Raw genomic sequence first — 18,783 nt, forward strand, 5'->3', positions numbered from 1 at the left:
CCCACAGTTAGAATCACTCCCTAGGACACACTTAACCCCTTGATCACCCCCCGTAGTGTTTAACCAATTCCCTGCCAGTGTCATTTACACAGTAATCAGTTCACTTTTATATTACCGATCGCTGTATAAATGACAATGGTCCCAAAATAGTGTAAAAAGTGTCCGATGTGTCCGCCATAATGTTGCAGTCACAATAAAAATCGCAGATTGCCGCTATTACTAATAATATAAAAAAAAAATTATAATAAAAATGCCATAAAACTACCCTTATTTTATAGACGCTATAACTTTTGCGCAAACCAATCAACATATGCTTACTGCGATTTTTTTTTATAAAATACGTAGAAGAATACGTATCTATAAGTTTTTTTATATTGTTTTGCGGGATATTTATTATAGCAAAAAGTCAAAATATAGCTTTTTTTTTTCAAAATTGTCGCTCTTTTTTTGTTTATAGCACAAAAAAATTAAAATCGAAGAGGGGATCAAATACCACCAAAGGAAAGCTCTATTTGTGGGGAAAAAAAAGGACATCAATTTTGTTTGGGTGCAACGTTGGATGACCGCACAATTGTCAGTTAGACCCCTTTCACACTGGGGCTTTTTTCGGGCGTTTTTCCAGCGCTTTAGCGTTAAAAAAAGCGCCTGTAAAGCGCTTGAAAGAAGCCTCATCTGCAATCCCAATGTGAAAGCCCAAGTGCTTTAAGACCCCTTTCACAATGCCAGCGCCCGAAAAACGCTCATAAAGCGCCGCTTAACCACTTAAGGACCAGGCCTCTTTTTCAGACTTGGTGTTTTCATGTTTAAAACTGTTTTTTTTTGCTAGAAAATTACTTAGAACTCCCAAACATTTTATATTGTTTTTTTTCTAACACCCTAGAGAATAAAATGGCGGTCATTGAAATACTTTTTTTTACACCTTATTTGCGCAGCGGTCTTACAAGCGCACTTTTTTTTTAAAAATGCACTTTTTTGAATAAAAAAATAAGACAGTAAAATTAGGCCAATTTTTTTTTATATTGTGAAAGATAACGGTACGCCGAGTAAATTGATACCCAACATGTCACGCTTCAAAATTGCGCCCGCTCGTGGAATGGCGTCAAACTTTTAGCCTCAAAAATCTCGACATTTAAAAAATTCTACAGGTTGCATTTTTTGCGTTACAGAGGAGGTCTAGGGCTAGAATGATTGCTCTCGCTCTACCGATCGCGGCGATACCTCACATGTGTGGTTTGACCACCGTTTTCATATGCGGGCGCTACTCACGTATGCGCCCGCTTCTGTGCGCAAGCTCGTTGTGACGGGGTGTTTTTAAAAAAAAAATTTTTTTTTTTGCTTATTTATTTTAATTGATTTTATTTATTTTTACACTGTTTAAAAAAAAAAAAAATGGATCACTTTTATTCCTATTACAAGGAATGTAAACATCCCTAGTAATAGAAAAAAGCATGACAGGTCCTCTTAAATATGAGATCTGGGGGGGGTCAAAAAGTCCTCAGATCTCATATTTGGGCTAAATTGCAAAAAAAAAAATAAAATAAATAAAAAATAAAGAAAATCTGACATTTAAAAAAAAATATACCTTTAAGAGGTATGGGCGGAAGTGAGGTTTTGACGTCGCTTCCGCCCTCCTATGGTATAGAGACGAGTGGGGGGGGGGCCATCTTAGCCTCACTTGTTTCTATGCCCAGCTAGGAAGAGGACCCGATCGCCTCCGCCGCTACCGACGGCTCCGGTAAGTGGCGGAAGGTGCGGGAGGGCGGCGGGAGGGGGGGTGGCACCTCTCCCGCCGCCGATAGCGGTGATCTCGCGGCGAATCCACCGCGGAGACCACCGTTATCGTACAGCCAACCACCGCCTGAAGAGATGGATACCTCGGTTGTGGCAGCAGCTGCTGCCATTACCGAGATATCCCTCTTCAAAAAAAAGGACGTACATCCCCGTGAGGCGGTCCACAAGTGGTTAAACTAGCAGCGCTTTACCAGCGTTTTTCGAGCGTTATTGGGGCGCTTTTAACCCCTGCTAGTGGCCAAATAAAGGGTTAAAAGCGCCCACAAAACGCTGCTGCCAATAGCGTTTTCCAGGCGTTTTTCAGGCGTTTTCCAGGCGCTTCCCATTGATTTCAATGGGAAGGGGCGCTTTAGGAGCGTTGTATTCACCGCTCCAAAAGCGCTGCAAAGAAGCTGCTTGCAGGACTTTTTTTGACGCCCGGCCAGCGCAGCGCCTCGGTGTGAAAGCACTCGGGCTTTTACATTGGGATTGCAGTTGCAGCTTCTTTCAAGCGCTTTTTTTAACGCTAAAGCGCCTGAAAAACGCCCCAGTATGAAAGGGATCTCGGTGTGAAAGCACTCGGGCTTTTACATTGGGATTGCAGTTGCGGCTTCTTTCAGGCGCTTTTTTTAACGCTAAAGCGCATGAAAAACGCCCCAGTTTGAAAGGGGTCTTAAAAGCGACACAGTGGCGAATTGCAAAAAGTGCTCCAGTCCCGAAGGGGGGTAAAATCTTCCGGGGGCTGACTTCCGTCTGAAAATAAAATAAAATGCCTCAAGCTCTTTGTTTCAGATTCTCAGGGTCACCTGTAAATCCCCCTCCTAGGGCAAAGCTCGCCTAGAAATTTCAAAGATAGGCAACTCCTATCCTCATATTGATTAGTGGTTCCAAATTAATAACTACTGCAGTGGTAATTAAATTGAAACCACTAATCAATATCAGGATAGGATGTAATGATAGCTGAATGTAAACAAAAGAATTGTCAGCAATCAGTGGGGAAGCATGCTGACAGCTGATGAGTCATCGGTTGTTAAGGACACGGCGGCTGGCCTGCTCCTTAACAACCTACTACACTGCTAAACGCTGGCATAATGTTGGCATACGAAAGGGAATAAGAAAAAAAAACTCTCATATTGAACCCTTTTTTTTTTTTTTTTACACGTTTCGGAGCATGTGCACCTCCTTCGTCAGACCTGGTCTGACGAAGGAGCCTGAGTATGGCTGGGTATGGCAATTTATGGCAGGGTATTACAGAGTATTGGCGGGGTATTGGCGGGGTACTACAGAGTAAAAGCAGGGTGCTGCAGAGTATTGGGGGGTACTACAGAGTAATGGCAGGGTACTGCAGAGTATTGGGGGTACTGCAGAGTAATGGGGGGTACTGCAGAGTAATGGCAGGGTACTGCACTGCAGAGTAATGGCATGGTACTGCACTGCAGAGTAATGGCAGGGTACTGCACTGCAGAGTAATGGGGGGTAATGCAGAGTAATGGCAGGGTACTGCAGAGTATGCACTGGTATTGCAGAGTATTGGCAGGGAATTGAGGGGTTAAATTCGGTGAGCAGCGATGTGGGCACTGCAGATGCAGCCCACATCGCTGCTGACACCGATCTCTTTCCCCTCCGCTGTACCGATCGGTACAGAGAGGGGAGGGAGGAACCGGTGTCATAACATGACGCCGGTTTGTTTCCAAGTGATCACTCCGTCATTTGACGGAGCAATCACGTGGTAAACGGCCGCTATGAGCGGCCGTTTACCGTGATCCGTGATGCGACCCGGCGGTCACGGATGCTCTTGAGTGCGCACACCTCGGGGCACGCGAGAGCAGAATTCTGGGAGGCCGTTAATTAACGGCCTCTCAGAGTTAAACAACCGCCCTGAAGCCGTTAATCGGCAATTGGCAGTTGTTAAGTGGTTAAAGCTAGATCACTAGCTATATAGGTGAGGTGAATATAGCGGTGTATACTGCAGTCAGGGCACAGACAACAACCACTACACAGCAGCAAGATAGGAAATCAGCCAAAAACGATTGGTGTGTACTGTGTTGAAGGTACACAGAACACCCACTGCTTCAGATGCTAAGTAACACACTACACGAAGCCGCCTCAAAGGCGGCCTTATATAGTGTGGGGCGTGCACTACACAGCCTGAGCTGTGGCCAATCATGGCTCTCCTCGCTGCCGGCGCTGCGATTGGCCAAGCATGCGGGGTCACAGTGCATGCTTGGCCAATCATGGGGCAGCAATGCACTGCGCCACCGCAGTGCATTGTGGTCCGCGCGCGCGTCACTCGAATTTTGACACGAACGGCCCAAACGTTCGGAATTCGCCGAACGGCCGAACAGCCAATGTTCGAGTCGAACGTACGTTCGACTCGAACACGAAGCTCATCCCTACTCCAAAGGAATGCTGGTATGTTAATCAGATCCTGTCTCTAAATTGGCCCTAGTATGTGTTTGTGTTTGTAAGCACGTCGGGACCCTTCGGGGTAAAAGACTGTGCTATATCAAGATGCAACTCAACTCATAGGCCAAATACTATTGTACATGTCATCTTGAAGTGGCACAACATATATCATCAATATAAGATGCTTGCCTCTTGCCCATACATTAGGGGTCTTCAAAGATGGGTCAGAAACCTACATTGCAGAAGGAGCACAGTGGGGTAGGACCTCTATGCACTCAGCATATAGGAAGTGTACAAGAGGGTCTCCAAAGAACGCTGTGGTGTTGTTCATGCCTCTGACCAGTAGATGTCAATATTTACACTCCACATTTGCACACTAGGAGCTGAAAAAAAATGATTTTTTTTTTCTTATTTCCTTTTGTGTGCCAACATTATGCCAGCATTTAGTAGTGTAGCAGGTTGTTAAAGTGGTTGTAAACCCTTACAAACCACTTTGACCTACAGGTAAACCTAGATTAAGGCTTACCTGTAGGTCCAAGAAATATCTCCTAAACCTATACGGTTTAGCAGGGGCGGACTGACAACTCATGGGGCCCCCGGGCAATAGGAGATTATGGGGTCCCCGGGCAATAGGAGATTATGGGGCCACACAGTATACACACACACACACACACGCAGACACATACTTTCCCTGGTTTTATTGAGGCTGACAACCCTGATGGGGCCCCCTAGTAGCATGGGGCCCTCGGGCAGTGCCCGAGAGCCCCAATGGTCAGTCCACCCCTGCGGTTTAGGAGATATTTGCCCGAAGACAGGCACCGCTGTCTAGGGCGCATGCCTCATAGACAGCGGCGCGCAGGTGCACTGAGCGCGGCATTTTCAACAATGGAGCTGCCGCGCGTGTCGGCTCCCGTGCGCATGCGCGGGAGCGACGTCATCGCGGCTCCGCCCAATTGACAGCGGAGCTGCGAGACCCCACCGAAAAGATGGATGCGCCGGACTACAGGGGACAGCGGTGACTTCGCTGGCTCCTGTGTCAGGTAAGTGACACATAATGGGCTACTATGTGATGCGATGCGATGCGATGCACAGTAGTCCATTATGCTTTGCCTTTGCAGGGAATGAAAGAGGAAGTAAACCCATCAGGGTTTACTTCCTCTTTAAGGAGCAGGCCATCCACCACGTCCTTAACAACCGATGACTCATCAGCTGTCAGCATGCTTCCCCACTGATTGCTAATAATTCTTTTGTGTACATTCAGCTATTAAATTTGAGAAACAAAAAACAGCATCCCCCCCCCCCACCCAAATCCATACTAGGCTCTCGGGTCTGGTATGGATTTCAAGGTGAACCTCACACCAAAAAAAAAATGTGCCCCCCCCCCCCCCCCAAATCCATACTAGACCAAAGGACCTCTTCCCCACAACCTTGGGCGGGGTTGATCAAACTAAGTAAAGCCAACATCAATCACAATGAACACCAGCCACTGACCCGAAGAAAAAGCTCAAAACTGCTGTCACCAACCCAGCATGCCCTGGTTGATGATGTCACAAGGGATTGGGTCACCATGTGATGTCATCGGGTGGCACCGCCCCTTCGTTTATTTAGCGGGAGTCAGCGGAGCTGTCAAGCAGCGGGAGCCAGGGTCGAGTGCAGACCTCTTCGTTTTTTTTCTTCCTAGATGGGGGCGGTGGCGATCATCGTGATTGAAGCTGGATTTACTTTGGGGGGCATTTTTTTTTTTTAAATAAAGGACATATCAAAAACTCTTTTTGTTTTTATTTATTTTTGACACTTTTTAGTGAATGAGTAGGGGGTACAATGTGCAGGGGCCAGGATCTGGGAACCCCCTTATTGGAAGCTTCCAGATTCTGATAACCCGCCCCCCCCCCCAGCCGCAGACCCCCACAACCACTGCCCAGGGTTGTGAGGAAGAGGCCCTTGTCCCCATCAATATGGGAACAAACTGCTTTGGAGGGGTAGGAAGCCCCCCTACCTCAAAGCATCCCCCCATGGTTAGGACATGTGGGCTGGTATAGCTCGGGGGGGGGGGGCAGTTTAAAAAAACGTTGGTGTGGGGTTCCTCTCAAAATCCATACCAGACCCTTAGGTTTGGTATGGCTTTTAAGGAAAACCCCACATCGATATTTTGGTTAGGGGAACCCCACACCAGCATGTGGGTGGGGATTTTTAGGGGAACCCCATACCAGCATGTGGATAGGGGAACCCCCATCATTTTTTTTTGATATGGGGGTTCCTCTTAAAATTCATACCAGACCCGAAGGTATGTTAAGGATGTCAGTGAGCGTCGCTAAAAAAAACACACTGGAAAATGGCTCGTAGAAGTGGTTAGCAGGGTTTAGGAGCATTTAGGAGCATTCAGCATTTTTTCCCACTGGCAAATCACTCCCAACAATGTAAAAAAAAAAATAAATTTTTTTTTCTGCTCCTAAAGACTGAAGCTTGACAAATGCTTCTAGCCTACAATAGTGGGCATGGACACATAGGATATGTATTTCATTTAGTGGAGCAAATCAGAGATCTGAAGTGAACCCCCTGATCACTCTGAATTGGCCTGCGCATCTAAGCCAAGTGAAAACAGGCATTCCCAATACTGTATTAAGAATATGGAACAGCAAAAATGCTAGTCAATGCAAAAATGTAGAGTGTGATTAAAGCAAAAATAATAACGTTATTATGTGCTCACTATAGTCTCCAGTAAACTTTTGAGGTCATATTTGCATTTCTTAAAGCTGATCACTAGGTATGGTCTATGTGGCATAGTCAGGGCCAGGACAAGCGGTGGGCAGGAGGGATCAAACAATAGGTACAGGATGGTACACCAGTGGCAGCTGGTGGTATATATATATATATATATATATTTTTTTTTTTTTTTTTTTTTGGGAGGGCAAACAATCCACCCCCACCATGATTGTTCGGTCACCAGCCCCGCAACAGTCAGGGCCGGTGTCCTGGCGAAAAAGGTCCCGCGGCGGATAATGACCCCCCGCTGTACTGCGCAGGCACAGCACTTGCTCAGTACGAATGACTACGGAGCTGCCGGAAGTTTCCAAAGACGAATAGCTGATTGTGAGCTCTACACAGCACCTGCGCACTTAATACTACATTCTGCCCTGAGTCCAGGTTCAAGTCCAGGTTCAAGTCCCACTATCCAAGTGGACATAGAGTTAGATTATAAATATGCAGAGCAAAGCCAGGCTGTGCCCGAAGCATGGCGAGCGAAGAGAGCATGCGAGGGACCCTGTTACAAAGTGGTGTCTTACAACAGTGTTGGGGTGCAGGAGCTATGAACAGCTGACTCACAGGTCTTCAGCTTTGGCTATTTTGTGGTTCGTACTGCACAAGTGCTGCACCTGCGCAGTAAAGCTTCCCCTGCGTCTCTTCCTCCTCGGCAAGCAATAGGATCGCTTCACCTCTCGGCCAATCGTGTCTTCCTGATTGGCCGGGAGGAGAATCAGGAAGACAAAAGCAAATATTAAATTTAAAAAATTGTAAAACCTGCCATCCAACATTTGTCCACGGAAAATCCGAAAATTTTAAAACCTGCCATCCAACATTTGTCCGCGGAAAATCCGACAACAAATGTCCGATGAAGCGTACACATGGTCGGACTTACCACCAACAGCCTGCACTGATAATCACTGATAATCATGTCCTATTTCACACTTGCGAGTTACCAGCTTTCCTCTCCTCATGCTGTGACATTCGCGTGAGGAAAGGAATACCGATAACCGGCAAGTGTGCTTACATCATAATCAGCTGTGATCAGACACAGCTGATCACATGGTAAAGGGCTGCAGTGATTTGCCCTGATCTGCCATCAGCTGGGTCCAAATTACCCAGTGATCACAAAGCGTGCCGGGTGTGTGCTGTAGCAGGCACATGACGGGCGCCGTTCTGGGAAAACATCCTGTTAGAACTGGATGACCACGCTGTAGCCTTCTTTTGGCCATGGCATGGTTGGCAAGTAGTTAAAACAGTATTAAACCCAAACACAAACATTTCTTATATTGCAGCTCACCAATTCTTAGATGTGATGGCTGTATTTGTTTTCTTTATTAGGCTTTACTTCCTCTCATTTTCATGTGGTGATCCAGCCAGTTAGTCTGTTGTTTTTGAAAAGCACAAGCTCGCCAGAAGAATGTATCACTTTACAAGAATGAGACAATTCATTTACCGCTGACCGGGGTGCTTACAATATTCAGCTTTAAGTTGCTCATGTAAAACCTCTATCCTAAAAGAAAAATAAACTGTTTGCTGTAACTGATTATAAAGTATTAGGTGGAATCTGGCTTTAATTTGTTAGTGTATCTAAATCTGCTAGTCCATATAACACCCCCCCTCCCACAAAACTGGCAAAGCTGTTGTCCATAAGTGTCCCCTGTGCTCCTTCATCCCAAGGGGGGTGCTCTAATGTTCTAATAATAGATGTGTCAGGGCAGATCACCAGATTAAAACAAAGAATTAAAAAGCCTTCAGGCTCGGCTAATCACAGAGCAGGGTAAAGGGCCAATCACAGCGGGCCCTTGACAGCTGATCACGAAAGCCCACCAGTACTGCTAATCTGTGCCCACCAGTGCCCCTATCAGTGCCCCCAGTGCTGCTAATCAGTGCCCATCAGTGCCTCATCAGTGGCACCTATCAGTGCCCATCAGTGGCACATATCAGTGCCCATCAGTGCCACCTATCAGTGACACCCATCGGTGTAGCCTCATCAGTGCCTCCTGATCAATGCCCACCAGTGTTGCCTCATTAGTGCCCATCAGTGGCACCTATCAGTGCCCATGAGTGCCACCCATCAGTGCCTCCTGATCAGTGGCCATCAGTGCCACTTATAAGTGGCCATCAGTGCCACCTCACCGGTACTCATCAGTGAAGGGGAAAAATTACCTGTTTGCAAAATGTTATAATAAAATATGAAAAACTTTTTGTTTTTTTCACCATTTTCTGTCTTTTTTTTTTTTGTTTGTTAAGCAAACAATAAAAAATAAAACGCAGTGGAAATTGACCTGGTCAGCAAGTGGTTACATTTCTGGTTTTGGGTTTAATATCACTGTAAGATCACAGCTGGCATTCCGTTTATATATGGCATCAGCATCTGTTTGTTCCATTGTTTGCCTTTTAAAAACTCTTGCTACCATTGATTAAGTAATTATTATTAGAAAATCATTGCTCTCGATTAATTCTATTTATTTATTTCCATTTATCTATAACAATTCATTTTTAAGAAACATAAAAATAAAAAAAGACATTTACGATGAGCACTGATAACAATAAAAAATATTGATCATTTTATTTTTGAATTTTTATGTAAAAAAAATTTTTGGGTTGAAATTTTAGAAAAATCGTTGTTTCAAATTGTTTCCAGGTAGCCTCAGCTAGTTTATATAAAAAAATTATTATTATTAATATATATATATATATATATATATATATATATATATATATATACACACACACACATATATATATATATATATATATATACACATACATAATATACATACATAATATATATATATATATATATATATATTATGTATGTATATTATGTATGTGTATATATATATATATATATATATATATATGTAAAATATTATATTGTATGATTATGTAAAATAAACCTCATAAATCACACGGCGTGACTATAGCCCCACATGCGCATTGGAGGTGCGTTTGCCATGCGTTCACCAGCCCAGAGTGATCAAAGCACGGCACAAACGGATTGCAAACTGACGTTAACAGACCTTCAAAATCTTGGGTCAGCTCATTGCCCCTTAAATGTCTTATCGTCCCTTAGAATGCCAGGAAGGAAGGAATAACATTTAAAGGGTTAACCTGACAGAAGACAAAAAAAAATAAAAAATCCCTGTGTTCAGCGGATTTTGCTTCTCCGATTCGGGAAGCTCGCCTGTCCGCACAAGCAAGGAAAGACTGGAAAATAATTTAATCCATTAAATCAGCAGCGCTGATACACATAAGAGGCATGTTTATCACTCCTGCCACATTGGCATTTTTTTTTTCTTTACTGGGTCTCACATCTTCCGCGCTGTTGCTAGGAGACAGGAAATCTGGGTACCAGTCTGTTCTGCTTCTATCTCCGTCTTGGGAAATCACTAACTGCTACTTGCTAATCAAGGCAGCATCGTAGCGATGGCTAATATTCTATCGGGGTGGATGATGAGCGTCATTTACAGGGAAAATTCCTGTTCCACATAACACTGTTTCATTGACACGTGACCCTTCGCTAAACTTCCTGGGGGAACCTTTTTTTTTTTTTTTTTTTTTTTTTTTTTAAATAAATCAATTATCATCCAGAATTAGGCTACTTTACTACCATAATTTCACCATACCGGCATGCACACTGAGGGTGGCGTTCCTTTAAATCATTATTTATTATTATATTATACAGGATTTATAATAATAATAATAATAATAAATCATTAATAAATTACATTTCAAACAATCAGACATTCACCAAAATCAATAAATGTAAAAATAAAACAATTGGATAATGAGAGAATTGACAACTTTACGATACATCACTCCATGCTAAGCCTGTTACATTGTAGCTGTTTGTAACATAAACACATAAGGTGGGCAACAATAAAATGGTGACGGGGCGTATTTATTATAATAAAAAATAATAACCAGAATGTATATTTTTTCCATGAGTAGTAAATTCAGAGATAATAAAGAACGAAGAAGCCAATTCAAATACTATTTTGGTAATATTGATGAATAACAATTTGCACTTCTTAAAAGGCTCCCCAACAAAACTTCTCCGGCTACAACCCAGATAACCAGATGCTTGTGCTAATGAGTTGCTTCAAGGCAATCCTAAAGACAAAAAGCTCCTGGATACATTGCAGCCCATTTATCAGATGATACAATGTTTTGCCCTAAAACATTTCAAAAGTCTGGACTATTGTTACAATATAACTCCAAAGACATGCTGATAGGTTAATTGCATCCTGTCTAAATTTCGCCCTTGTATGTATGAATGTGAGTTAGGAACCTTAGATGGTAAGCTCCTTGAGGGTAGGGACTGACGTCAACGTATAATAGATATATAGTTAAAGCGCTGCGTAATTTGACGGCGCTATATAAGTACCTGAAATAATAATAATAATAATATTACATTTAAATAATTTGAATAAGTATCCGAAGCAGCCAAGAACAGAGAAACGTTGAGAGCTCCAACAACTCCATATTTTTGTTGCTACTGATTCCACGGTTTGAGCAGAAGGTCCCATAGGTTTGGATTGTCTATGGCTGGATATGTTACAATGCAATGAATTAAAAAAATAAATAAATAAATAAATAAAGATTTTACTTCATCGCTTTAGTTTGCCTCTGCAAACCTGAGATCTTGGTTCGCATGAGGCAGATTTGGCTTTCTTAAGAAGTTGCAAGCTTTTATGGTGTAGGTAGGAGACCTCTAAATCATTGCGAGGAAGAGCTCAATCTTATGATGAGCACCTAGGTGTCAGATTGCTATTGTTTCAATGTTTTTGGAGCGCACAAAGATGCAGCTCCCAAAAGAGATTAATAGGCTAATGGGTCACATTAATTAATAAAAAAAAAAAAAAAAAAAAAAAAACAAACAAACAAAAAAAAACTGTAAAATTTGGGATGCCCCGTTGTGGGATTTGACTACAGTATAACAATTGCAGTAAAAAATGAAACATACACATCTGTAATAAAAAAAAAGGTTAGTTTTAGGGGTAAGTATTAAGTTGGAGCTAGCTGTGAATATTCACTTTAGGGATAGTGTTAGGGGGTACGACTTAAGCTTACAATTAGTTTGAGGGGTAGGAGTTAGAGTTGGTGTTAGGAGTAGGATGTATAGCTAGAGTTGGAGATAGTAGTTAGGGTTGGAGTTAGTGTTAGGGGTAACATTTTGGGTTAGAGTTGGTGTTAGGAATAGGAGGTAGGGTATAATAAGTGTTAGAGGTAGCAGTTAGGGTTGAAGATAATGTTAGATGTAGGAGTTAGAGTTTATGTTAGGAGTAGCATGTAGGGTTTTAGTTAGTGTTAGAAGTAGTAGTTAGGATGGATGGCAGTGTTAGGGGTAGGAGTTAGAGTTGGCGTTAGGAGTAGGATGTAGGGTTACAGTTAGTGTTAGAGGTAGTAGTTAGGGTGGAAGATCTTGTTAGGTGTAAGATATAGGGCTAAAGTTGGTTTTAGGAATAGGATAGGGTTAGAGTTAGTGTTAGAGGTAAAATGTAATGTTAAATTTAATGGTAGAGGTAGTAGTTAGTGTGGAAGATAGTCTTAGGGGTAAGAGTTAGGGTTATAGTTGGTGTTAGGTGTAGGATATAGTGTTATATTTAGTGTTAGAGGTAATAGTTATGGTTGAAGATAGTGTTAGGGGTAGGAGTTAGGGTTTGAGTTGGTTTTAGGAAAACGATAGGGTTAGAGTTAGGTAATATTTAGTGTTAAATTTAAAGTTAGGGTTAGGAGTTAGGGTTAGAATTGGTATTAGGGGTAGAAGTTAGGTTGGGTAGGTTGGTGTTGGGTTTAGAGTTAATGTTAGGGGTTTACATTTAGGGGATTAAGGCCTGAGATCTATCTTCTTTATGGATTTCTCTAGATTTTACATCTTGCCCTTCACAGCCTCAAGAACTGAAGTGCAGCACATAACATCTTGCTCATGGAGATGCCCATGTTTGTCCAGAGTGACCCAACTTTAATGGTCATGGATGTCTCACTTATGGAAGTCCCATTGCTGTTGTTTTTGGAGCTTTTGCAGGTTAGAGGACCTCTAAACCATTGTGTGAAAGAGCTCAATCTTATGTTGAGGATGTAAATGTCAAAGTGCTATTTTTTTTTTTTTCTGGAACTCACAAGGTATGGTCTCTCATCATTGATTAATATGCTAAACGTCAAATGTAAAAAAATCCAAACACATTAATATATTTAAGTTGCCTCCTCACTACAGTTCTACATTAAAGTTAGAACTAAAACAAACACACTTGAAATAAAAAAATGTTAATTTTAGAGATATGTGTCAACTTGTCAGGTTCAAGTTTTAGGGTTAGAGTTAGTGTTAGGGGTAGGAGTTAGGGATAGACTTAGTGTAAGAGGTAGGTGTTCTGTTTAGAGTTAGGGTTAGAGTTAGTGTTAGGGGTAGGAGTTAGGGATAGACTTAGTGTAAGAGGTAGGTGTTCTGTTTAGAGTTAGGGTTAGAGTTAGTGTTAGGGGTAGGAGTTAGGGATAGACTTAGTGTAAGAGGTAGGTGTTCTGTTTAGAGTTAGGGTTAGAGTTAGTGTTAGGGGTAGGAGTTAGGGATAGACTTAGTGTAAGAGGTAGGTGTTCTGTTTAGAGTTAGGGTTAGAGTTAGTGTTGGGGGTAGGAGTTAGGGATAGAGTTAGTGTAAGAGATCGGTGTTAGGTTTGGTGTTAGGGGTAGAGGTTAGGGTTAGCGTTAGTGGTGGGGATAGGAGTTAGGGTTAGTGTTAGAGGTAGGAGTTAGGGTTAGTGTTAGAGGTAGGGGTTAGGTTTAGAGTTAGTGTTGAGGATAGGGGTTATGGTTAGTGTTAGGGGTAGGAGTTAGGGTTAGTGTTAGAGGTAGAAGTTAGGGTTAGCATTCGGTTGGAGTTAGGAGTTATGTTTAGTGTTAGGGGTAGGAGTTAGGGTTAATGTTACAGGTAGAAGTTAGGGTTAGTGTTAGGGGTAGGAGTTAGGGATAGACTTAGTGTAAGAGGTAGGTGTTCTGTTTAGAGTTAGGGTTAGAGTTAGTGTTGGGGGTAGGAGTTAGGGATAGAGTTAGTGTAAGAGATAGGTGTTAGGTTTGGTGTTAGGGGTAGAGGTTAGGGTTAGCGTTAGTGGTGGGGATTGGAGTTAGGGTTAGTGTTAGAGGTAGGAGTTAGGGTTAGTGTTAGAGGTAGGGGTTAGGTTTAGAGTTAGTGTTGGGATAGGGGTTATGGTTAGTGTTAGGGGTAGGAGTTAGGGTTAGTGTTAGAGGTAGAAGTTAGGGTTAGCATTCGGTTGGAGTTAGGAGTTATGTTTAGTGTTAGGGGTAGGAGTTAGGGTTAATGTTACAGGTAGAAGTTAGGGTTAGTGTTAGGGGTAGGAGTTAGGGATAGACTTAGTGTAAGAGGTAGGTGTTCTGTTTAGAGTTAAGGTTAGAGTTAGTGTTGGGGGTAGGAGTTAGGGATAGAGTTAGTGTAAGAGATAGGTGTTAGGTTTGGTGTTAGGGGTAGAGGTTAGGGTTAGCGTTAGTGGTGGGGATAGGAGATTAGGGTTAGTGTTAGAGGTAGGAGTTAGGGTTAGTGTTAGAGGTAGGGGTTAGGTTTAGAGTTAGTGTTGGGGATAGGGGGTTATGGTTAGTGTTAGGGGTAGGAGTTAGGGTTAGTTTTAAAGGTAGAAGTTAGGGTTAGCATTCGGTTGGAGTTAGGAGTTATGTTTAGTGTTAGGGGTAGGAGTTAGGGTTAATGTTACAGGTAGAAGTTAGGGTTAGTGTTAGGGGTAGGAGTTAGGGTTAATGTTACAGGTAGAAGTTAGGGTTAGTGTTAGGGGTAGGAGTTAGGGTTAGTGTTAGAGGTAGAAGTTAGGGTTAGTGTTAGAGGTAGAAATTAGGGTCAGCATTGGGGTAGGAGTTAGGAGTTAGGGTTAGTGTTAGAGGCAGGATTTAGGGTGTTAGAGGTAGGCGTTAGGGTTAGTGTTAGAGGCAGGATTTAGGATGTTAGAGGTAGGCGTTAGGGTTAGTGTTAGAGGCAGGATTTAGGGTGTTAGAGGTAGGCATTAGGGTTAGAGGTAGAAGTTAGATTGGTGTTGGGGTAGGAGTTAGGGATAGTGTTAGAGGCAGGATTTAGGGTGTTAGAGGTAGGCATTAGGGTTAGAGGTAGAAGTTAGATTGGTGTTGGGGTAGGAGTTAGGGATAGTGTTAGAGGCAGGATTTAGGGTGTTAGAGGTAGGCATTAGGGTTAGAGGTAGAAGTTAGATTGGTGTTGGGGTAGGAGTTAGGGATAGTGTTAGACGCAGGATTTAGGGTGTTAGAGGTAGGCATTAGGGTTAGAGGTAGAAGTTAGATTGGTGTTGGGGTAGGAGTTAGGGATAGTGTTAGAGGCAGGATTTAGGGTGTTAGAGGTAGGCATTAGGGTTAGAGGTAGAAGTTAGATTGGTGTTGGGGTAGGAGTTAGGGATAGTGTTGGGGATAGGCATTAAGGATAGAGTTAGTGCAAGAGGTAGGTGTTAGATTAAGGGTTACTGTTAGGGGTAGGAGTTAGGAATAGTGTTAGTGCAAGAAGTAGGTGTTAGGTTTGGAGTCAATGTCAAGAGTTAAGTTCAGGAGGTTGGAGGTTAAGGTTCTTCTGTTTTGGGTATCTCTGTGGGCTTTGGATCTTACCCTGCACAGCATCAAGAGCTGAAGTGCAGCACATAACATCTTGCTCTTAGCGAGATGGCCATGTTTGTCCGGAGTGACCCAGCTTTCTTCGACACGAATGCCCCATTCATATTTGTCCTGCCTCGGTCGTGGTACTACGTCTTTGTACGTCAAGTTCCATATTTTCCAGTAAAATTGCCTTCAATTCCAGCAACTCATCTTCATGCAGAAGTTCCAAAAAAAAGTCTACCCTGTCCTAGAAAACTGACGATGATTTGGTCTCACCAACTTGAGAGTGCCCCCTTCCTTCTGAGATAACTCTGAACCCTGGAGCTGGATTTCATGCCACTGTCCGGCGTTAGTCCCATTCCACACAAGTCATCTCCTTACTACACACCTTGTTGGGGGTTCTGGATTTGCCTGTTAAGGATCTTCGCAGGAGAGGAGGACGCTTGCAGCTTGAGAGCCGAGTCTCTGGGTTGCACTGAGGCTTACAGCTTAGTCAGTCTGAATCTTTCACTCCTTCTTTCCCTCCCACCTCTCTCTCCATGAGAATCCCAACACTCCCCCCCCCCCCCCCCCAATTACATCCACCCTCCCCACAGACCTTTGTAAGATTTCATTTTACTTAACTCTTTTTTTTTGGGCCAAGGAAGAGATCTTGTAATATTTTTGTCTAAATCCCACAATTTCCAGGAAAGGACACATGCTTACGCATTAAATAACAGATGAGACATGTTTTATGGCAATTTTTGCCCTTTTTGTCTCATTTCCAGACACAATAAAGCTTGGTCCTCATCTACGTGTGTCGGGAACATGTGCGAAATTCACGCCATTCCCGGAAACATGCTGCACTTTAGCAGACACATGGAGATGGCATTATTTGGTAATGTCACGCCAGCGCATCAGCACGCATCAAACCGCATGGTACGGTGACATTATCTCGGCCATTGCCGAGACAAGTTCACCCAACGCCCAGGGCAAAGATTCCAAACTGCACCTCCTTCCCCCACTCATGATGTGCAAGCTTAGGGGGACCTACTACCCCCAGCAGTCACTCGCTCGCCAAAATCACTGTCGCTATCACTACTCCTGTCAGCATGGCGATATAAGGAAGGCGCCCCCCAGTAAACCATTGCGCCCAGGGCAGCTGACCCACCAGCCCACCCCCTGTACCAGTTCTGGGTGCAGGGCAATGGCAGTGTGTCCATAAGGGGGCGCATGGGCGCCGCCCCCTCTCTCTAGCCACCCCCATATGACCAATTGATAGATTCATACATTGCATGAATCTATACATGGCCGCCGCTGCCGCCGCCTATTCAGGCGCCCGGCTCCTTTTCGGGCGCTGGGCACCTGAATTACAGAGGTGGGGATAGTTTTTTTAAGCACCTGATTAGACCCATAGGCTCTAATAGGTGTCAAAAAAGGTGACCTGCGAGCACCATGCTTGGCGCTTGCAGTTGACCCAGGTGTGTTAGAAAAGAAAATGAATATTCGCTTTTCTAACACTGAACCGCCTCTCCGCCAATCAGGTGCTCGGGTCTGTTACCTGTCACCTGTCACCTGATTGTCTGAAATTTGAGGTGCTTTGATTGGACGCCTATCAGGCTTCCAATTATAGGAGAGGACAGGAAAAGAGGACATGGAGGATCATGGAGGTCACCACTCACCGCTGTCACCCACTGCCCCACCGAGACCGGGTAAGTGCCGGGAAGATGGCGAGTGGGCAGGGGACAGAGTGGCAGCATTTAATTGGGCACAGTGGCAGCATTTGATGGCACAGTAGGAGCATTTGATGACACAGTGGCAGCATTCGATGGGCACAGTGGTAACATTTGAGGGCACAGTGGGAGCATTTGATGGGCACAGTGGGAGCATTTGATAGCACAGTGGCACCATTTCATGGCACAGTGGCAGCATTTGATGGGCACACTGGGAGCATTTGATGGCACAGTGGCAGCATTGGATGGGCACAGTGGCAGCATTTGATGGGTACAGTGGGAACATTTGATGGCACAGTGGCAGCATTTGATGGGCACAGTGGCAGCATTCGATGGGCAGAGTGGCAGCATTTGATGGCACATTGGGAGCATTTGATGGGCACAGTGGCAGCATTTGATAGGCATGGTGGGAGCATTTGATGGCACAGTGGCAGCATTTGATGGGCACAGTGGGAGCATTTGATGGCACAGTGGCAGCGTTTGATGGGCACAGTGGGAGCATTTGATGGCACAGTGGCAGCGTTTGATGGGCACAGTGGCTGAATTTGATGGGCACAGTGGTGGCATTTGATGGGCACGGTGGCTGCGTTTGATGGCACAGTGGCTGCGTTTGATGGGCACAGTGGCTGAATTTGATGGGCACAGTGGTGGCATTTGATGGGCACAGTGGCTGCGTTTGATGGCACAGTGGCTGCGTTTGATGGGCACTGTGAGGCTGCAATTGATGGGCACAGTGAGGCTGCAATTGATGGGCACAGTGAGGCTGCAATTTATGTTTTTTTTTCTCAGAATTTTTCAGTTTGTTTGCGCCCCCTCAAAAAGTTTGAACACCAGCCGTCACTGGTGCGGCGTGTTTTTGGAAAAGAGTCGGGGACTTCTTTTCCACATTTTTGGCTTCCAGGGCAGCCCATTGAAATGAATGGGTTGCCCTATAAGTGACGCGCGGGAGAGCATGAAAAATGTGCAGAAATTCAATCATGGAGGATCAGCATCAAATATGGGCATTACCTATGCAGATACAGCCTGCCTAGCAGTGTCGGCCTGTCCATTAGGGTCGCACGGGCTCTGACCCCCCCCCCCCCATTGCACTGAGAAGCACAGAGACCCAGTGATGACATCACTAAGCCTAAAAAAAGGAAGAATGGAAATAAAGATTATAATATCGGCATAACTCCTCCCATAGGCCGGCCCACTGCTTACATTAGGACAGAGGGCTCTTGAGATAGAGTACTGAGGCCGGGGTGCTGTGATGTACAACCCCCTTGCCGACCCCTCAAACCAGCCAAGATCTGCTGGAGTTGCATTGAGAAACACATAGACACCCGGGTTGATAACATCACCAGGTCTAAAGAAAAAAGAAGACTGGAAATGGAGAGAGTTTATTCAAAAACGTCATTAGCATATTGATGAGGGGGGAGGGGGCAAAATTAAAGCAGCATTAAAGCGGGAGTCCGCCGGGACTCCGCGTTTTTTTTTTTTTTTAAAAGCCAGCAGCTACAAATACTGCAGCTGCTGACTTTTAAAATAGTGACAC

At 44.1% G+C, this 18,783-nt stretch overlaps 1 protein-coding gene across 1 annotated transcript in view; it reads right to left on the bottom strand.

Moving 5' to 3' along the window:
• Positions 1 to 16,032, bottom strand: part of TUNAR (transmembrane neural differentiation associated intracellular calcium regulator) — a 110,129-nt gene extending 94,097 nt beyond the window's left edge. Inside the window, exon 1 of the mRNA XM_077466638.1 lies at positions 15,550 to 16,032. Within this exon, the coding sequence (XP_077322764.1) occupies positions 15,550 to 15,588 (39 nt within the window). The 5' untranslated portion in view covers positions 15,589 to 16,032. The remainder of the gene's footprint in view (positions 1 to 15,549) is intronic.
• Between the last annotated feature and the right edge of the window lie 2,751 nt (positions 16,033 to 18,783).

Source organism: Lithobates pipiens, unplaced genomic scaffold (genome assembly GCF_037356315.1).
Source record: "Lithobates pipiens isolate NorthernLeopardFrog02 unplaced genomic scaffold, aLitPip1_a1.2 Scaffold_37, whole genome shotgun sequence".
In the NCBI taxonomy this organism is placed as follows: domain Eukaryota; kingdom Metazoa; phylum Chordata; class Amphibia; order Anura; family Ranidae; genus Lithobates; species Lithobates pipiens.